Source organism: Sycon ciliatum, chromosome 9, assembly GCF_964019385.1.
Source record: "Sycon ciliatum chromosome 9, ocSycCili1.1, whole genome shotgun sequence".
NCBI classification, from domain to species: domain Eukaryota; kingdom Metazoa; phylum Porifera; class Calcarea; order Leucosolenida; family Sycettidae; genus Sycon; species Sycon ciliatum.
In genome coordinates, this window is record NC_088651.1 from 14,541,327 (window position 1) to 14,563,353 (window position 22,027).

General features: G+C 46.7%; 1 protein-coding gene across 1 annotated transcript; it reads left to right on the forward strand.

The window, feature by feature from the left end:
- The first annotated feature begins 2,520 nt into the window (after positions 1-2,520).
- Positions 2,521-21,771, forward strand: LOC135825387 (uncharacterized). The gene is made up of 12 exons (XM_065338123.1): positions 2,521-2,749; positions 2,963-3,023; positions 3,698-4,096; positions 10,023-10,245; positions 12,509-12,708; positions 13,434-13,502; positions 14,044-14,242; positions 15,611-15,728; positions 16,644-16,865; positions 19,412-19,584; positions 20,443-20,623; positions 21,264-21,771. The coding sequence occupies exons 1-12, from the start codon at positions 2,744-2,746 to the stop codon at positions 21,501-21,503; spliced, it is 2,091 nt and encodes a 696-aa protein (XP_065194195.1). The 5' UTR covers positions 2,521-2,743; the 3' UTR covers positions 21,504-21,771.
- The last annotated feature ends 256 nt before the right edge of the window (positions 21,772-22,027 follow it).

Below are 22,027 nucleotides of genomic sequence, written 5' to 3' on the forward strand. Positions count from 1 at the left end.
GAAATCCGACCACCTGAGCGATGCGCTCACATCGCAAAGAATGTGAACCCACCGCTCGGGGGGTCGGATTCCAGTTTGCCAGCACTGTACAATCCCAACATACTTCAACTCAAGGGTGCATGTAATTCACTATAATAATCTCTACCTTTACTTTTCCCCATTTTTATTCCATGCTGCTTACCTTTGGCTATGATAAGGACTCGGATGGAGAGCCAAGGATACATTTATAGAAAAGAAAAAAGGACCAAGGAATTACAAGTCACGCTATCATGTCCACTTAACACCACCAGTTACTGGACAATCAGCTCATGCGATAACATTGCACGACACTGACCGACGGCACCGACATTCTACAACAAAAAATAATACAGATTCGTGAGTCAGTCAAGTGTCAAGTTCGGCAAGAAGCGTGTGTTCCTAGTTGGAACAATCAACTTCATGACTATTACCGCCGAAGTCGCAACTTCTAAGTTAATAGTACAGATTGTTCATGGAATGGATTGATACATATAAGGCGTACCCTAGACTGGAATGTTTGGAATACCTGATCGTGCACGGACAAAATATTGAACTACATGTACCGTAAGCTAGTTATACTAGTTACTTTGTTGATTACCTATTATTGTCAATGTAATATGGTGGTAGCCCGGCTTGCTTAAAGCTCGTAGCTGTACTGATGAGGCCTTTGTGGCCGAAAACGATTGCCGTCTACAGCATTGGCTATTATGCTCCTCGACATTCGTCTTGTGGGGCACTCACGGCAGGCTGCTCTAGTGCTGCTGCATTACGCATTGCCCGCTGGTTTTCATAGTTAGTTAGAGCACTCTGGCGCTAGAGCAATGAATCATCTTAATGTCTGTGGTGCCACCCTTGCTGGTAGCTCGGCTTGCTTATTACGTACATACGTAACAATGAGGTGTACTTTTCTGATTTGATAGGGGAGAGTTAGGATCTCTGAGTTCACAGCCCTGAGCCCTAAGCCTGCTGTTGAGTGGTGTAATCCCAGCACAAGTTGCTATGTTTAACATACAGGTACATACATGTATAGCTTGCTCGATATCATCACTTCGTTGAGGGTTTACCGGGTGTTAGCGGCCATCGTGAGTTGCCTTCGTGAGTGGACACGATAATCTATTCTTTTTTATCATCACTTCAGCGTTCAGCAGTAGCCCTTGGCGGATTATGCTTGCATAATTTCTGGCATAATCTTCGGATTTTGTACAACAATTATGCCCTGGCAAAAAAGGAACTCTGAGATCAGACGGTCGGCATAACCTTACGATGCAGGCTGAAGATTAATGCTCCAGGCATATTACAGGAAATAACCTGGTGAATGTCACCCCTATAAGCCATGCTGTCGTGGTGCCAGAGTCGTTGTAGAGTTGAAAAATGTAATAGGAGTGCCAGGGTACAATAATTATAGCACCATCATTGGCATAATTCCAGCATAATGTAGCATAACAACTGGCATAATTTGTGCATAATTCAAAGCGTAATTCAGCAATTTACCGAGCATAATCCGTCAAGTGCCATTGGGCAGGTGTAGGTGTTAGTGTGTGTGTGTGTGTGTTTGCGTGCGCGCATTTGTGTGTGTGTGTGTCAGTGTGCGTCCAAGTTAAATGCAGTGCATACATACATGTACATGTTGTTAGTTTGATAGCATGAAACAAGGTGGAGGACACTGTATTCGGAAACAGTGACCTTACTACCACCATCCACGTCTTTTTCTTATACTAGTAGTAGTATTGTAGTATTGGACATGGAAATCCGGTCTAGCGGCCCTAGGCCGGGCTAGGGCGCTGGCCATGCAGCCGTGGGTATAGAATCTACGCTGCAGCGCACTGGTCCCATCGGATCACCAGGTGCACTGCACGCAGCGTTCTGTACGCGCTGAGGGCGCCGGCCCCGGTCAATCGACTGGATTTCCATGTCCGCTACAGTAGTACATGTATTGGGTTTTATAACAATGATGTACAGTCATGTACATGTACATGACTGATTGTTCAGGGGAGAGTTGGAGCTCTGAGCTCAAGTACATGTACAACTACAAGTGCTGTCTACTATTTAAAGCGACTGAATGCACGTTCTCGCTCTAGACAAGGGCTGAAGCCGCACAACACAGGAAGTCCTATTCACACGTCTATTTCTCGCACCGGTACACCCCGTCCCTGGTAGATCTACACGCAATAGATTACGGTAAACAGTAGTTCACATCACAAGCGTCTAGCAGAGGCTAGGAGCAGCATTTCACCGAGTTTTTTTTTGTACTAGTAAATCTACGCAGTGCAGCTCTGCTCTCTCAGTGTACGTACACATGTACTCTGTCTGCGACAGAATCCACACGCACACGGGCACACACGCACACGGGCACACACGCACACGGGCACACACGCACACGGGCGATCTTACACCGGAATGGTGAACTTACTTGTGCTGGGCGCAAACTTGACTCAATACTCCATAGATCGGATTTCATCAACTAGCGCCGTAGAATGTCATGTAGTTCGCGATACGTGCATTTGCTTTCTCTCCCCCTACCACTGAGCTCGCGCCAATTTGTCGCAACTCGGAGCTTCATCCTCGGGCAATCGACTGCTACCTTTTATTGTACACGTTTCGAAGGAGGTCCAAGGAAGTACTCTAACTTCACGGGCCACTAGGCATCAAAAGGAATGGACTAATCTGCTGTGATGAACAGTTGTTGTGTTTTTGGCAGGAGGTTTCGACGTTTTTCTCAAGAGGAATGGAGGTGAGTTGGAGCATCGTGACCGCGTTCTTAGGCCTACTACATCCTCTCGCCTTTATATCATTGGGCCTAGTTCCCGTGTATTGTGCGAATTAAAATAAACCGCCCAACCAACCAACGAACCAACTATATCTCTCCCAGTGTCTGCGTTTACTTGCACCTGCCTTCACGTCTTTTTTGTTGTTCTTTCTTTGCGTGTTAAAATAATAATTATAGGGTGCCGCCCTCCGCGTTTTGGCCTTCGGTTTCCTCCTTGCCGCTGCGTCTGCGCAGAAAGGTAAGAATCTGGAGTAAACTGTACTTAACGTGCTGACTGATTATTTCAGAACTTGTGATAGTGTTGCCGTCAAACAATGGGATTCTAGTGTTCTGTCTGTCTCTCTCACTTTGTCTTTCTCTGTCTCTCACTGTCTCCCTCTCTCTTTCTCTCTCGCTCTCTGTCTCCGTCTCTCTGTCTTTCTCTCCCTCTGTCTCTCTCTTACTCTCTCTTTCTTTCCCTCTCTCTTTCTCTGTCTCTGTCTCTCTCTGTCTCTCTCTCTCTGTCTCTCTCTCTCTCTCTCTCTCTCTCTCTCTCTCTCTCTCTCTCTCTCTCTCTCTCTCTCTCTCTCTCTCTCTCTCTCCCTTTCTCTCTCACTGTCTCCCTCTGTCTCCGTCTCACTGTCTCTATCTCCGCCTCTGTGTCTTTCTCTCCCTCTGTCTCTGCCTCTCTCTCTCTCTCTCTGTCTCTCTCTCTCTCTCTCTCTCTCTCTCTCTCTCTCTCTCTCTCTCTCTCTCTCTCTCTCTCTCTCTCTCTCTCTCTCTCTCTCTCTCTCTCTCTCTCTCTCTCTCTCTCTCTCTCTCTCTCTCTCTCTCTCTCTCTCTCATTCTCTCTCTCTCTCACTCTTTCATTTCTTTCTGTCTCTCTCACACACACACACACACACACACAATCATACACACGCAAACATGCAGAAAACTGCCCAAGTGGCTGGTACTACTATCGACGTCACTGCTATCATCTCTATAAACCCGCCAGCTACACCAAGGAATTGGCATCAACCTACTGTCTTGCCCGCGGGGCACATCTAATTACCTATCGCGATGAGAATGAGGTGAACAATGTTCACGAGTATCTGATTTCTCACAGTGCAAATATTGTGTACTACACGGGATTCCAGTTCCGAAATGGCAACTTCACAACCGATGACGGCCTCCCTGTGCGCTATACGAACTGGGCTCCGGGTGAGCCAAGTCTTGGAAAGGCTAGCGGCGACTGCGTGGATGTTCGCTTCACGCTCAGCACCCGCAAATCCCTGTGGTACGTCCGGGACTGCAGCACCAGACTGGCCCTCCTCTGCAAGAAGCCATCCGGTGAGCAACGAACTCTGGCAGTTAGCTTTGGCATGGTGTTGGTTTTCCTTTAGATTGTACTTGAATTTGTTTAGCGCAAACATTGTCTGAGACTTAGCTTCCGTATGCACCCCACAATCGCGTACAGTAGTTGCTGCCTATAGGGATTGTGCGTACTGTAGTAGACAGTACACGTACTAGTATGACGGTGGTGGCCATATAGCCGAAACGGGGCACGGAAGGTTTGCTTCGGTGATGTGCAGGCTCTGGGAAGGGCCGGTGTATCCACCCAATTATCTTCTACGAGTGAAGCTACACGATGTCTCGAAATTACTTTTTCGCTTATAGTATGTGTGACGACAAAAGTGAGAAACTATGCCTGCAATGTGGAACATTGAAGTTCACGATTATATTCAAGCCAAGTCGACAGTGGAATTACAGGTCTGCACGTGTGAGTAGGGAGGTTTAGTTCCTACGTAACGGAAACGCGTAGATCTACGTGGGTGATACACGTAAAGTGGATGAAGGGCACCCACGTTGCAATGTTGTGTTTAGTCACACGGAACAAACAAAAGCATGAAGCAAAAGGCCCAAACCTGGTCAAAGACGAAGCTACCAGGGCCTTAGAAGCTCATCGAATATTTTGATTTCGTGCTTCGCAAATTTCTTCAGCTGAGCACCCTCACAGCTCGCAAACTGCGCTCCATTCTGATTTTCACCCACGTTCTGGCGGAACGTGGTTGAGCCTCCATGCACGGTAGGTCGTGACTCAGAAAACGTCTAGACGTCTGTACGTGGGTCATTGAGTATCACGTGGTACACACGCGTAAAGTACCCACGGATTACGTGGGACTAAACCTCCCCATTATACAACCCGGGGGTTTGAGTATACAACCCGGGGGGGGTTGAACATTTTTGCCTCACAATGAGTGGTGTGCACTATCAGGACGAGCAGTTGTACGTCCGACTATTTGCAGGGGGACAAGTTCAAGTCACCATGTAATCAACTCGGAGTTGCGGAAGTAGAATGCCTGGATTCTCACGATGGCAGTGCCATCGCCAATACGAGTGTTGTTGTTATTGTTGTTTCAAATCTTTATTCTCACGATAGCCAGTGGCCGATAAGAGATAATAGTGTAAGAAAGGAGAAAGAGTGAGGAAGAATTGGGTGGGCAGGGCGTAGGGGTTAATGACTACTTAAGTGTACGGGCAGGGGTGGTCGCTACACGAGCATACAGAGTTGTGCAACAGCAGGGATATCTCGGATTTGAATGGAGTACGAGAAGGGATTTCCCGAAGCTGGGCGGGCAAGCAATTAAAGTAATGAAGGGCCTTGTACAGGGGAGAATGGAGACAGCGGTCAGTCCGCGGAGTTGGCAAGTGCCAAGTACGAGAACGACGTAAATTATTATGAAGGTTGCACGTTGCTAGCAGTATGCAGTGAGAGTATATGTGGTGGGGCATAATTATGGCGCAGAGAATGCGCGAAGAGTATATGTTTAACTTTAAAGAGTGAAAATAATGTTGGCCATTTGATGCGATGCAAAAGGTGGGAGTGTTCTAAGTGTGTGTAAAGGGGAAGGCGGAGACATATTCTGGCGGCTTTCCGCTGGAGTCGTTCTAGCCTGTCAAGGGAAGTGTGCGACAACGGTGTGAGAGCATTGCTCGCATATGAGAATATAGGTAGTATGTATGTCTGATAGATGTGAGATAAAGAATCACTGGTGAGTGTAGACCTTAGTCTAAAAAGAATATTGAAAGACTTGAGTGATTTTTTAACTATGTATTCAACATGCTCCGTCCAACGGAGGTAATGCTGAAAGATTATTCCGAGGTGTTTGTGTTTTTGTGCTACGGTAAGCGGACTATTCCTGAGGGTGATCTGGGGTAGCTGTTCAGGGGGTGGTTATTGTGGTAGAACAGGAGGATGACTGTTTTCTTTGTGTTAACCAGCAGGTGCCATCTTTGAAGCCAGTCTCCAGCTGCTGTGACACTCTGTTGTAGGTTTCGGGTGCAGTCTTGAAGAGTTCTCGCTATGGAAATCAGAGCGGTGTCATCTGCAAATTGGCTACAGGTGGTACCGGGATTCTCACATGCATGTGGAAGGTCTATGGTGTAGACGAGGAATAGAAGCGGCCCAAGAACAGATCCCTGAGGGACGCCGGCAGGGATCTTGAGGAAAGGCGATAGGTCGCCATCCACCTGGACCCTCTGCCGACGCCCCAACAGGTACCGTCGGAACCACTCCAGGGCGTTGCCCTGGACACCATAGTGGGAGAGTTTTGCTAGAAGGCCTGCATGCCACACACGATCGAAGGCCTTGCTTAGATCAAAAAAGCAGGCACTGACGTGTTTCCCGTCGTCTCTCGCAGTGGAGAGGGTATGGACGAGACGGGCAAGCTGCTGCTCAGTGCCGTCTTTCTCACGGAATCCGGACTGCTGGTTGGGTAGGTGGGGTATGATGTGCTTCTAGAGGAGTTGATGTGCAATTGTTTCTTGGATTTTTGATGTAGTGCTCAAGAGAGAGATTGGTCTGTAGTTTGTGGGTTGGGTAGGGTCACCAGGCTTGGGTACTGGAGTAATGGTGGCATCTTTCCACTCCTGTGGGATTTCTCCGGTTTGGAACGATATGTTAAAGAGGGACGATAACGACGGTGCAAGTTCCTTAGCCGCTTCTTTGAGTAGGCGGTTTGGAATAGAGTCGAACCCGGGGCTTTTGTTGGTATCAACTCCGCGGAGGAGTTTTTCGACCTCAGCTTGGGAAGTCGAGATTTCTTGAAGGGGACTGAGGTTGTCAGGGGTGGTGTTGATGGCTGGGGTTTGCTCATCCGCATTGGCCACGGACAGCTTGCTCTGTGAAATGAAGAATTCGTTGAGGGCAGCGGCTTTTTGTGCTGGTGTCGTTGCAAGAGTTGCTTGGCTGACGAGTTCGGGTATGCGTTGTTTTGTAGCTGTAGTTAGGTGCTTCATGAGGCGGTGTAGGGAAGTAGAGGAGGCTGTTGAGTTGTTTACGAAATCCGATTTTGCACGACGCAGGAGGGTGGTGACACGGTTTCTTTGGGCAGTGAACGTGTTCCAGTCGTCGGGCGAGCGTGAGTGAAGGTATATTCTGTGTTTTCTGTGCTTATCCTTGATCTCTTTCAAGAGGCCCTTGGATATCCATGGTCGTGCTGGCACGTTCTTCCTGTCCCAAGGGGGGTGAGTGCGAGTAACTTGGCAGTGTTCTTGAGCGATGCTCAGGACTTTGTTGCGCCAGGATCAGCGGAAGGTGTCAACTGGGCATGGGTCGTGTTGGTTTGGATGGGGGTTGAGATTTGTGCGTGAAAGGGCTTCTCGAAGAAGGTGGATAGTGCTGTCTGTCCATGACCAGAATGTGGTGCTTCTGGATCGTGGAGGAGAGTTTTTATTTAGGGGGGCAGTTGATTACTGATGTGGCCACTGATAGTAGTGTGATCGGATGCGCCAAACGGTGGAAGTGATTGGATGTGAACATTATTGCTGTGGAGTGAGGAGATAACAAGGTCTAGACATGAGAGAGGTGTTTGTCGGTGGATGTAAGTAGGGAATCTGACATGTTGTGTGAGGCCGTATGTGTGTAGAAGAGTTTGTATGTCGTCCCCAAGGCGATCTGTTCTGTCTGTGGTGAGCCACGCACTGTTCTTGGCATCGAAGTCTCCAAGTAGTAGGAGGTCGTCACCTTCGGCTCTAGCGGTTTTAATGCTTCTTTCCAGTTCCGCACAGAAGAGGGTGCCATCGCTACGGGGTGGTCGGTAAATGTTTGCAACAACGAGGGAGAGGTTATCGGTGGAAATTCTCGTCCATATACATTCTGCTGCTGTCATTGGTATTGTCAGTACCCTTGTGTTGAAACGTTCCGCTGTGTACAAGGCAACACCACCACCAAAGTCCTGTCTGTCAGCTCTGGTCTGTTGTTGTTGTTATTGTTGTTGTTGTTGTTGTTGTCGTTGTCGTTGTCGTTGTCGTTGTAGTTGTCGTTGTTGTTTGAAATCTTTTATTCTCACGATGGCCTGTGGCCAATATGAGAGTTGTTTTTGCTGTTGTTGTTGTCGTTATTGTTGTTGTTGTTGTTGTTGTTGTTGTTGTTGTTGTTGTTGTTGTTGTTGTTGTTGTTGTTGTTGTTGTTGTTGTTGTTGTTGTTGTTGTTGTTGTTGTTGTTGTTGTTGTTGTTGTTGTTGTTGTTGTTGTTGTGGTTGTGGTTGTTGTTGAGCATAATTTGGCATCCTTTCGGAGGTAGGAGCATAACCACATGATTGTACCACAGTTCTAGTATGTAGGCTACAGAATTGTATACAATGCACCTGATCAGCGCTAGTGATCTGTTTGGTAAAGGGTTTGGAGGTCATGCAGATATAGTTTTCAGTGAAAAGCAGGGTTTTATGAGGTATCCCGAGGTGGACGAGATAGTGATGGCTAGTCCGCAAACGGACTCTGCGTACATGTACATTATTCATGATACGAAGTCGTGACCGGCTCGGGATTTTAGCAGCCGTGGCTGTGCAGGCTATGGATATTTCTCTAATAATTAAAAAATATCAAGTGAGGTATTGTTGATGTTCGATGATGATGGAAGGAGAGGTGGAGCTACGAGAGAGATGAGCTGATTATTCGCAGGGTGAGGTTCACATCGGTTGGACGAGTATGACGATTGCGAAGACAGTCAGTTGAACATGATAATTTTGAAAGGTAACTCAAACAAAATTTAGCAATGAAAAATCTTTTTACAAAAGAAGTTGTAGTGAATAGAAGATGCAATGTTTTCTCTTTTCTTTGTTGATCTCTAGCATGCATGGACACCTTGGTATGGGATACTCATGTATTTTGTGGGAATTATGGCCACTTGCAAGTTCATGTACGAAAAACGCACAATTTTCCAAACTTTGAGGCTCCATAAGTACGACAAAGTGAATGCGTATTCCTGCGTGCCAAAGCATAATATGTGGATTTTGCGAGCATAATGCGAGAATCCATGAAAGCATAATTCCATGATTTCGCGAGCATAATCCGCCGGAGCCTACTGTTGTGTACAACTCGAAGTGACAAACTTGAGACCCCGCGCCACAAAAAAACTAAGGCGCGCCACAAAGTTTCGTTTGGCTGTTTAATGAAAGGATGTATGGAAGCAGGGATAAAAACTATCGTGGCTGCTGGCAAAACTCCTAGCAATGCAACAAACGGGGATGTGACTTTGGTAATTCCAAGGAGAATGTACGCACGGCCATTCCACAACGAAGACGAAACTACGTGCTCAAAAACACTCCGATTTTCAAACAAACGACGCAGGAAAGAAGACATGGCCACAGTGTTCCCGTGTGGTTTTCAAAACACCTAATTTTACTTCGATATCGGCTGGTTCAGGGCAAATTCAGGCCCAATTCGACAGCGTCCTACCGCTCAGATTCGCCCAAAACACGAGGAATTGTACGGTAGATCCAAATGCGTACGCATTTTGCGTACGGGGACGACTGGCCAGAGTTCATTTATTTATTTACTTATTTTATTCCCAGCAATACATGGCTGGGGTAGCCAATGACCACTTTGCGTGGCGATTGCAGGGTTTTTATAGCCAACCATGCACTGCAAACACCCGTGTATGAACAACGGTAGACCTGTCCCGTAATATATAGGAGCGGTTCTATGAGTTCTCGGGAGCCCTTTTCTATTCCAAGACGTGCCCGGCAGGGCAGAGACATCGAGTCCACAAACAAACTGATTACAGTACTATGATCCGTGCTGCCTGTAGCTGTTACAAATCATGAACAAGCCTGTTGATGATTGCATTCTAATTGTTTTTACCTTTGCCACAACCATTGAAAACTGCAGACCATACGTGTGCACTACTTGGCTGGGTGTGCGAGTCTACATTGATGAATGCGTAGGCGTTCACCCACTTGATGTTTTCCGCTCAATTTCATTTTGGATTATCTAGTGTGCCGTGGACCTACCAGAACGACGTATTACTACAGAGGGAGATGCTACACAATCCAGACCACATCCCTGAATCAGCCCTCGGCCGTCACCAGTTGCCGACTCCGAGATAAATCTGAGCTGCTCAGTTTGCACTCGAAGAAGGAAAAGGACGTGGTGTTCAGGTTTCTGAATGCGGCATTTGGCGGTACGCGGTGGCTGTGGACGGGGCTGCAAATAAAGAGGTACGAGTCGTGCAGCACATGTAGACACTAGATAGTTAAAGGGGAAGTATACCCTAAAATCAAATTTTCACCAGTTGTAGTCTTCTGGGTGCTGAGTCGAATGGTCTTGGTGCGAGGAAGCTGCGACGCTCCCTTCTTTTTTCCCAATCGAACCCGCGCACTTCCACCGAAACTGGGTGACTGCGCCCTACTGGATGGGGATTTGTATGCAAAATCTCACTAAAAGTGCTATGTCGTTCTTATAAAAGCACGGATGACCGCGATTGGCCCATATGTTGTAGTCTTTTGGACGCTGAGTCGACTGGTTTTGGTCCGAAAAGGCTGCGATGCAGCGTTCCTCCTTTATTCCCAATCGAACATGGTTGAAGAAGCGGTCACGTGCTCCTGGGTGCCCAAATCACCTGGTCACCACGCCAGCAGGCGACAACTTTCACACCAAGGTTCAACTCGAGTTCAACTCGAGTGACACGACTGCACCCAAAAAAGGTCAAACAGGCTAGTAAGTTGTACCCTGCAGGCACGGTGACCAGGTGACTGGTGTACGCAGGAGCACGTGACCGCTTGTTCAACCATGTTCGATTGGGAATAAAGGAGGAACGCTGCATCGCAGCCTTTTCGGACCAAAACCAGTCGATTCAGCGTCCAAAAGACTACAACATATGGGCCAATCGCGGTCATCCGTGCTTTTATAAGAACGAAATGGCGCTTTTAGTGACATTTTGCATACAAATCCCCATCTAGTAGGGCGCAGTCACCCAGTTTCGGTGGAAGTGCGCGAGTTCGTTTGGGAATAAAGGAGGAAGGGAGCGTCTCAGCTTCCTCGCACCAAGACCATTCGACTCAGCACCCCGAAGACTACAACTGGTGAAAATTTGATTTTAGGGTATACTTCCCCTTTAATAGTAGTAGGATATTTTCACTGTCAATCAGGCACATGGGTATGTACAGTCAAACTTGAGTGGAATGGAACGCATGCAGTACGAAGTCACGGCCATAATTATGTCCTTTTGCATTCGGGTGTATCGTGCCACGATAACACGTGTTTCAATACTAAGAGTGGCTCGGACATTATGAACACATTCCTCAATGAGACCGAAAAGAAGCGTTGCACTGTGGTGGTTGTGGCGGTGGCAGTGGTGGCGGTGGTGGTGCTGATTGTGTTGGTGCTGGTGATGTTACTGGTGCTGGTGGTGTCGGTGGCAGGGGGCTGGTGTGTGTGTGTGTGTGTTTGTGTGTGTGTGTGTTTGTGTGTGTGTGTGTGTGTGTGTGTGTGTGTGTGTGCATACGTGTATGTGTATGTGGTGAGTATGTGTGCGTGTGTGTGTGTATGTGTGTCTGTGTGTGTGTGTATGTATGTTTGTGTGCACGTGTACGTATGCGTGTGTGTGTGGTGGCTGTCACTGTGTGTGTGCATACGTGTATGTGTATGTGTGTGCATGTGTATATGTGTGTGTGTGTGTGCATACGTGTATGTGTGTGTGTGTGTGTGTATGTGTGTGCATGTGTAGGTGTGGGTGTGAGTCTGTGTGCGTGCGTGTGTGTGTGTGTGTGTGTGTGTGTGTGTTTATGCCAGCTAGTTCGGTTAGTGGGTACTAGTATGCTTTAAAAACCAGATATTATTGGGTATGTTGCCAACGGGCTCAGTTGCTTTAAGGTGTAATGTTGTATCTGCCACATTTGTTCGTTTCAGGGTTCATATATTTTCATTTTGATGTCACGATACATACCTTTGACCATGGACTAGTCTACTTCTGGCTAGATTAACTCTTGGGTAATTAATGGTGATAGTGAAGCGTATATAAGATCCACTCTGATTTAGCCACCCACACTAGTAGCAAGTATTACCCCCACTGGGGGCAGGGGTTACTGCGGCTTTATCCCAAGACGGATACCCTGATGCCATCAATCCTTTTTCTGCACGTTGTCCCCACCCGCTTCGGAGGTCTGGCGAACCCAGAAGTGGGTTTACGTCCAAGTCTATCCAGCATTTGGGGATTTCGGGGGTGTCGGCCGTTGGGCAGTTCAAAAATAGCCAATTGAGTCATCTTTCCTAGATTCCTTTTGAATGTCTCTGCCCTGTTCCGGGGAAGGCCACGTGACCTTTTTGGCAATGAGCAAGAACATGACGTGATTGTGCAAGTACTGTGTGCTGTGTATGTGCAGAAGGGGGAGGGGGGGGGGGGAGGAGCGTGCGTGGGTGCGTGTTTATCAGGGAACATAAAATTATTATTCAGACACTGTGCATCTGTTATGCTGCATGCAGTGATGATGAGCCGTATCAGTGGGTGGACAAGTCATTTGTGGACTACTCCAACTGGCTTGCTGGCCATCCCACACCCGGTCTGAGCGCACCGCGCTGTGTGGAGATGTATCAATCGCCCACGTCCCACATCGGTTACGGCAAGTGGCGAGACACGAACTGCATGACGCAGACGCTGGCTTCAGTTTGTGCCAGAACCGTAGGTGAGGGAAGGTGACATTGTTCTGAATTGTATCCGCTGTTTTTCCACGACTTGATGACTTCTACTAACGCTGTGTATCTGGCGTGGCATGCGAGTATATCTACCCGCAACGCTGTGTATCGCGCGTGGCATACGAGTATATCTACCCGCAACGCTGTGTATCTGGCGTGGCATGCGAGTAGATCTACCCGCACCCATGCATGACGCTAGTAGTAGTACTATACCGTCCTGACTTACATGTACTGTAGCGGACATTGAAATCCAGTCGATTGACCGGGGCCGGCGCCCTCAGCGCGTGCAGAACGCTGCGTCCCATGTGACCAGCGATCTGCATGCAACGCATAAACATGATAAATGCATGTGGGTACGCTTATCCACGGCTGCATGGCTCCCTCCCTAGCTGCATTCCTATCGATGCCGTAGGCTATGATTCCGAGACCTCCGGTCGGATGAGCCTCGCCAACCACATCGGCACATCGCCCCTACTCCCCTTTGTCTTGTTGTCCAGAATCATTTCAGTTGTCCTCTTCCCCTGATTATTAGTAAGGCTGTGTTTTTTAGTAAAAATAAAAATAAAATATAAAATGGCCAGCGCCGTGGGGCCGCTAGACGTGCGACGTGCGACCGGATTTCCATGTCCACGACAGTACATGTACTTCGAAGTATCTTCAGTGACAATGTGTCATTTTTGCCCCACTGCGTGTCCTGGTGTTTTCCTTGACCTAGGCGCGGAGGAGTTAATTCCGGAAGATGATGATCAGGTGCAAGCTGTTCTGATAACGGCAGGCAAAGTTGGTGAGTTCCCCTCTGGCACTTCACGAGAATCAAATTGGCCGTCTTCCTGACCTTGCCATGGTTGTCATCAGTGTGTTGTATTGCCAGGAAAACTGATCAGCCAAGCTCTATATTGTACAAGTGTATACTAAAGGAGAGGAGAGGTATTACCCCAATGCTACCCCAGGAAAATTGATCAGCCAAGCTCTATATTGTACAAGTGCATACTAGAGGAGAGGAGAGGTATTACCCCAATGCTACCCTAGGCTTGTGATGGATCCTAAGCTATTGCCTGATGTGATCCAATGAACATGTGCTTTAAAAATGCAGTAAAACAGAACGCTTTAAAATAATTTATCGGAGAATATACCGAAGAAAGTTGTTGTCATCCTCATTAATTTAGAACCTTTCACCTTAGATTAACGTTTTTTCTTGATTCTAAGGTTGTAACGAAATTGAACCGGTTTGTGATTTTCAAAATGATTACTTCCGCCGTGTTTTTTTTCTTCTTCCAAATAATCATGTGCGTGTGCACGATGTAAATATCTGGTGTTCACTGCAGGTAAGAATGCTGGCAAAACACAGTGTATGAGCTCGTCCATGCAATACAACCTTTCCTACAAGATCGCCCATCCTGGCAAGTACTCTCAACCGTGTCTGTATGGTGATCAGGGTGGACAGGCCTATGCCAACTTCATACAGACCTATCGTGGTGATCAACGTGCTCAGCCAGGAACGCACAATGGACCACTGTCCAGCAGGTAAGGTTTCACTTCTCATCCACCTGTAGCCCCTACACCCACGTACACAAATACACACACACATACACACAGAAACAAACACCCCTCCCTCTGGTTTGGAATTTCAAAGGAAACATTTCAGAAGTGATGACGAACTAGTGAATAACTAGTCTTTAGAAGGATATGAGAAATCTACTATTTTATGTCTCTTTTTGTTTGGAGATCGAATGAAAGGGAAATATTCTTCTACAGTCAAACCTCGTTAGGACGAACACTGATAAGGCGAACTTTCCATTAGTACGAACTGGGGCCAATCCTATGGTTGGCCAGGCATCATATCCAGTCAAAATTATTCGTTTACGACGAACTCCTGAACTTTCGCGAAGACGAACTATTTTCAAGTGTGATTTGAATAAAATCAGAGCGTAGTACGAACTTTGGGTGCGTGCGCGTGCGCTGGCTGTCTTTTTTTCTTTCTTTTTTCGATAGCCGGGTCCATTACAATACATGGATTGTATGTACATAGATCTACGTAGCTACGTAGTGAATCGTAGTAGACGCACTGACGTGCGTGCTTTCTAGGCCAAGCTTCAGCGTACCCTGCATGTTCGCGTCGTTGATCGAGTTGTGAAGTGTTTTGTGAAGCAAAGAGCGCTGATCCGGCCGTAGAGGGTAGTGGCGTTCCTGCGGATGCGGAAAACTCGGCCTCCACTGGCTCCGATCGAGTCTCACACGAACCGTGAACTTTTTTGTAAAGTATGGATGTTGAGATGCTGTGCTTCACATGCACACTCGTAATCACTCATATTCAATCTATGGTTTATCGTAATGTATTTGTTTGTACAGTATATGGAAGCACAGTCACGAATTGTAGCACATTGTCTGTTTCTGGCTTATGCTGAGAACAAATGCTTCCCATTTACCACAGTATGCACCTTCACGTAAATACAATCCATATGATATGCATATCGATTTTTTGTCAGATCTGGATAAGAAGAACTCCCGATAAGACAAACAAATTTGTTCAGCCCCTTGAAGTTCGTCCTAACGAGGTTTGACTGTATGTATCTAATATTGACTGAGTACGAGGTCAATATAGGACATAAAAGCCGAGTAAAAGACCGAGGCGAAGCCGAGGTCTTCTATTTCCTATACTGACCAAGTACGAAGTCAATAATTATTATTAGATTGATCACGACTAACCAAAGCATGTGTTCAATCGCTAAAATAGAGTCAAATATAAGCGGTCAATGTAGCCCTAAGGAGTGACATATGCAGGAATATTTGACTGCTTAGGTATATCAAAAATCTATGGGAGTCAATACTAAGGAAGTGATAACATCTTCTACTGAATCGTCTATTCACTCTTTCCCATTGCCACATACTCAGATGTCGTTGTGCAGCCAAGGCGGATGATGAGAACGAGCAGTGGGTTTTTGACTTTGGCTACACAGACTGTGGCACACATCGAATCATCGTCACGGACGCCCGACATCGGTCTGATAAGGTAAGGACTTGGGACCGCTTTAGGGCCCGGTCACACATGCACTGGGATTCGCTTCGGCGACGAGGTTCGGCGGCAGCGAGCCTGGTGTCGCTCCAGCGAAACCACGTGTGTGTGGTCACACATACAAACAGGGCACAGCTCCTACTTTGGCGGAAAATGAGACTGTGGTGCATACGGTACGGAGAATAGACGAGGTCAATGACTATCTTGCACGCATTTTTGTTGCATGGACATCATACGCATACAAATTTCTCGTAGCAAGTCCATATACAGCAGACCGTGGTGTTTTCCGCTGAAGCGAATCCGCAGAAGCGACAGTCTCGCTTCGAAAATTTTGGAGGAAGCGGATTGGAGTTTCCGCTGAAGCGGAAGTTCCGCTTTTCGCCGTTGCCATGCCATTTTTCGCTCCTGCGACCTCGCTTCAGCGTATACGCTACTTTCGAGTGCATGTGTGACCGGGCCCTTAGGAGCTGCATGTGCGCCTTTGATACATGAGGGCGTTGGAGTTCCTACGAATGAGGAAACTCAGTCCAGCAGGGTATAATGCGAACCGCGATTTTTTTGGACACGGCTGTGCCAAAGGGACCAGGCCAGCACCAGTGCTTTTCAAGTTTTCTTTTTTCTTTTTTCCTACTTCAGTACCAAAAGTACCCAAGACCGACGTTTGGCCTACCATTTGTCTGAATACTCACAAGGTTGAAGGAGCTGAAGTTAATATTCATTGTTTGAGGGAGTTGAAGATCGGAAAAGAACAAAGTGAATGGATATCGGGGCACTATGTGCCTTTCTGGGCAAGGGTCAGAACATCCAGACATTTTTCCTTCATTATTGTATCCTTGCTCTTCCAAGATTAGTTGTAATCGCTGAATTACGCTCATCTTTTTCTTTCTGCTCTCACTGTACCCGCGCGTTTAGATCACGTACGTGAACAATATCTATGCGGGTTCACTGTCGTCTGGTAACACCAGTCTTGCTCAAAGTGATCCATCCGACTACCGACACATCACGCTGCAGTGTTCACTAGATGCAGTGCTCTTTGTCTCCACGTACGGATATTTAATTGACGTCTACTCTTCATCCGTGTTTGTACTGGAAAGTGGAGGATCGTTCACCGCCAGCAGTTACTTTGTCAGAAATGTAAGTGCATAGTCCAGTACTACAGGTACAGTGAACTTTGCAGTGTTGCACTGCAGCCATGATTCCTGAGTAAGGCTGGAACGGTATTTATATTTTCAACATGTTTGCGTATATTTATCGTATACGATATTCTTCCGAAAAAATCTCACCTTTTTAGGGTTGGTTCACATAAGCAAAATCGGCGCCGCAAGACATCGGCGGTGAGCCAGCTCCCGATCCGTTGCGCATACGGTTCGAGTACCAAATCTACTACAAAGTAGTACAGAATGTGCCCAAATGCTACGACAGGTTTGCCAATTGAAGCTTGAATTCTATGTTTCTTCAGTAGTTCAAGGTCTTTCGGTGATGGCCACTCGGTGCTACCTTTTACTGGAGATCATGAAAATACTTCTACACATTTTATTGCAGTCTAGTAAGCGATTGTGTCGAAATTATGCTTGCAAACGTTGGTGAAGTCACGAGAACTTGCCAATGTATCCATCATATTTTTTATTTGTTTCAATTGTATTTGTCTCATGAGTTGCACAATGGTCAAGCAGATCATCCGAGAAGGACGGGCTGGTATGCTGACTTATTTGCCAGCTTGAAGCGACTACAAGAATGGCGAACGGACCTCCTCTCTAGCTTCAATTTAGGAAAATTTAGGACAAGTATTGGTTTGATATTTTGACAAAGTCTGGCTCCCGGCAGCCGGCGATCACCGGCGCGAACGGTTCACAAACCACTTTTGGTCAAAATCGTACGGGATCGGCGCCGGGGCAGATCGCAAGAGTTGGGCACTGTCCAACTTTGCCGGCGGTCCCTTACGATATTTTACCGTATGATTTTGTTACGACTGCACTGGTTCACACAATCGCAATGCGCCGGGAGAGGTTGCAAGAAGCCCACCGCCGGTGACTCCCGGCGCGTACCGGCGATATGTGAACCAACCCTTACCGTAAAATTCACCGGTAACGATGGGGGTGCGACTTTCAATCCAGTGTGACATCCTACCTACATAACTATTTTGAAACAATAATTAAACAAGCGTTTTGGAGACAGCAGTTTTAATATAGCTACTTTACTTATCTATTTATTTCTGCATCTCGTAGCATGTCAAGACAGTCAATTGAATAGAGAAGAAGGTCAGACCAACCACGGAAGAAGAGAAAAAAGGAGAGAAAAAAAGCTCGTACACAAAAGGGGTAGGGATTACATGGACGACTAATAATTGTACTGTAAGCATTTCCTGTATCTCCCTCCTTGTAGCTATATTGAAACAATAATTAGGGCTCAAACCTGAAACTGGGGGGGGGGGTACTTGACACGGGGGAAGTATGATACCCATACGTCTACTGTGCAATAGAACTTGAACAGAGTGACATCAAAAGTCAACACACGGAAAGTTGGGTGTGGTCCTCGAAAGAGCGCTTTTTTGCATCATAAGTCAATAAATGACAACTTCTGGACTAGGCTGGATCCATGAGTCCATGACCTTATACTTTTCCAGTTGTGTATCCCAGGCCAGGGAACTCAGCTAGGAGAGCCCTGACTGGCCCATGCATTACCCTGCTGCGAACGCACCCACCCAACACACGGTGTATGGACCCACACAAAACTGGACACAAGTGGATCCAGAAGTCCGCATTCGTACATGCATTGTCATGAGACAGTCCTGAGTGGGGTGTAGGCTGTAGCAAGTTGAAGGAGAAAGGTGTGATTGGATCCATAGCCAGATTCCCATACAGGGTAGGAAACTGGCTCTGGGCACTCGACTCGCAATGATGCTGCTATCGTCCATCCCTATCTACGCAACACAAAACTGGCTGGGACAATGGACTCGCCATCATGCTCCTCTCAGTCACAATCACTGTAGTCCTACATTGTACTGTAGCATAGTTTCTCCCGCACACTCGCTGGTGTTAAGCCTTGCTTTCTTTTCATTTTGCTGACCAGTACAGTTCTATCTTTTGTTTTTGGCCCTGATGCCGAGACCTGAGGTCGGTAGAGCCATCAATGCCCCACCATCACTGCTGCGTCTCAGTGCAGCCCCTACTCAGTAGTTGTCACGTTTGTTCTTGTCTCAGTACCATTGTCTCTCATTATTATTCTGGAGCTGGATATGTGACCATAGTACTAAAAAAATAGAAAAGCAAGGATGACTACTTTACAGCCACGTCTTGCAGATCGGTTGTGAAATGTTTCAACCAATCATTAGATTTGATATAGCTAGTTTACTTCGTCCGTTGATTTAATTTGTACAGTCGACCTACCCTTATAACGATATTTGCGTCAGACCAAGAAATATTGTTATAAGGGTAATATTGTTATAGGGGTAACTGGTTCATTTCATACACACACGCCACAATGCATGGATTTTGTTCATTTTTTACACTCTTCATAGCATAAAAAGCTGATGTATCAGTGAACGGAAAAACAGTAAAAATGGGCAAATGTGTATTGTGAACCTGTTGCGAATGTGTGTGTACGTGTATGTGTGTGTGTGTGTGTGTGTGTGTGTGTGTGTGCGTGCGTGTGCGTGTGCGTGTGTGTGTGTGTTTTTGCAGGCTCGCCCAGTGGGTCGTAACGAAACTTCTCCCATCACCTTCACCGTTGGTCTCCCGGTGACGTATGAGTTCTCACTGGAGACCGAGGACGATCTCTACCTTCATCCAATGCAGTGTTGGATCTCTAATGGCGATCGAGAGTATTATCCACGAGTTGTCGCCGTCTTTAACGGGTGGGTGGCAGTAGTGTACACTACCCATGTACATTTATTTTTAAGAATGTCCGTGTAGATTTGAATCCGGTACTGTAGCAACTGCATGCTTCATGCGAAGATTAACAGAGTTGTGGTGAAACCATGTTGTGCCAGCCCCGTTAGATAATGATTTGTTCAGCATCCCGTCCCAGGCCAGCATATTGCAGTTGCACGCAGTGTATCTGTTCTGGTTTTTGGTACAGGTTACAGCATGGATGATCTGTGTGTGGGTTGTTTGTTCGGCTGAACAAGAGAGCATGCACACAAGCCTTTACTACTACCATAATATAACCTATACTCTAGAGTATGCTACTTGGTGATGTAGGTCACGTGGCTGCTCACCCATACGTCCCATAGTCTCCTGATCACATGCTATACACGACCATAGCCGGCTCACATGTAACTTACTCAACAAAGGATCAATGGATCGTGGCTACCCCAGACACACTGCATTACTCATAAATGCACATGCATTTGGGTCTTCGGCAAAAGGCATGCTGTACTTTTTTATTTATTTTTATTTATTTTTTTACTCCGTACAGTTTTAGAAAGTAGTTGGTTGAACACACCCATTCCCAATGCACTGCAAAGGCCTGAACCAATTTTACGTACAACGTTTCGGCAATATTGCCATCGTCAGGTACGAATAAACAATCATTTTCATATTTACATGACGATGGTAGTATACTGCCAAATTATTGTAGGAATTGGTTTGGTCCTGCGTAGTGCTTCAAACATGGGTGTGTCCACCCAATTTCTTTCTGCAAATGAACATGCAAGATGCCTTGAACTTACTTCTCCCTTTGCACTCACTTTGCAATGCCTTGTCCCGTGCAGTTGTGCAAGCAAGGAGAATGTCAACTTTGCTCCGACTCGCTATCGATTCGACGAAGCTACCAACACGTCCTCCAAGTACTTCCAGTTGTCACTGGTGGCGTTTGCATTTCAGAATCGCGAGGAAAATATCTACTACCTACATTGCACCGTGCGAATCTGTGGTGCTGGGGCTGGACAAGAGGTGAGCCGCAGGAACAGATCAGTGCTTTAAAAAGCCTAAGAAATGGACTGGATTTCAGAAAATCCTGTTTTTACTCTACACTGCATATGTGTGGTGGATGGCGCCCATTCCCTCTGACCTCGGCGTCCGCTGTTTCTGAGAGTATAGTTTCTTTGGACTCTGAATATAGAGCAAGAAGAAAGGGATGAAGATGTCGTTGTTATTCCTAGTTTCATGTACGAGGTAATCAGCAGACAACATTAATGAGAAAAATTCCAATGCTGGTCTGTATAGTCATGACTATTATCATTCGTTTTATGTAATTCAATTATTGTGTTGATGCTTCACAAAATTAAATGTGTTATTTTGTCCGTACGACAGGCTCAAGCTTCGAAAAAAGAATGCTGGTGTATATACCCATTAAGTACGGGTGTGAATACGAATATTCCTCCGTGCGTAGTCCTGACGCCGTGGTCTTGAGTTGTCCGTCCTCGATGCGAACAGTCTGGCCATATTTAGTTTTGTTTGTTCAGTCCTAAATGAGATAAACTGTTTTCTTCAAATAATATTGTGTGTGTGTGTGTTTGTGTGTGTGTGTGTGTGTGTGTGTGCGTGCGTGCGTGCGTGTGTGCGTGTATGTGTGTGCTTCCTCTGCATGCAGCTTTGTCAGCCAACTTGCGGTGATAGTCAGCAGAGGCGACAACGACGACAGCATGCGGACGTGGGGTATTCATCGTCGTCGGACGTACGGCAGCTGTCCGGCAACCCTCTGCTGACGTTCACTTCTCCACCGTTCCTTGTAATCGATCCTCACAGCGGCACGCAGTCTATTACCACATTCTCGATGTTCTCCCTCTACTTGTCCTTGTCTCTCCTGTACGCCATTATTTTCACGCTGTAGATAGCTAGCAGCAGTCTGATCATAAATATAATGTTTTTTTTGCAAATTTCGAAATAGTGGTGGCGACCTCGGCGATAATTTTATAAGGAAGTTGGTTGCTCCTACACTGGAGCTCGCTTTTTCCCGTTTATTTGTTTGTTTAAAATGCTGATTATCCGTGTCGAGCACTTGCTGGGGCTCATGTACATGTACATGTACCAATAACTCTCTTGCCACAGATTTGCTTCATCGTTTCTGCACTCAGTGTACACCGGCATTTTTCACACCACGCCGGTTATTATGATGCAGTTGAATTCCCTAAGACCGTACAGTCCGTACTACTGTCTTTAATAGGACACTGTTGCTTAGTACGAACATTTTCTGAAGCATGGGTGCATATACGGACACACATGTTTGTTGGGACAAGACTGATCAAAATCTGATACTCAGTACGAGTGCATGAACACGTTCCTGGTGCCCATGGGCAGTTGGGGGTTCACCTTATCTGAGTTTGACTGTGCATGCACCCTGTTTTCCGGAGTATA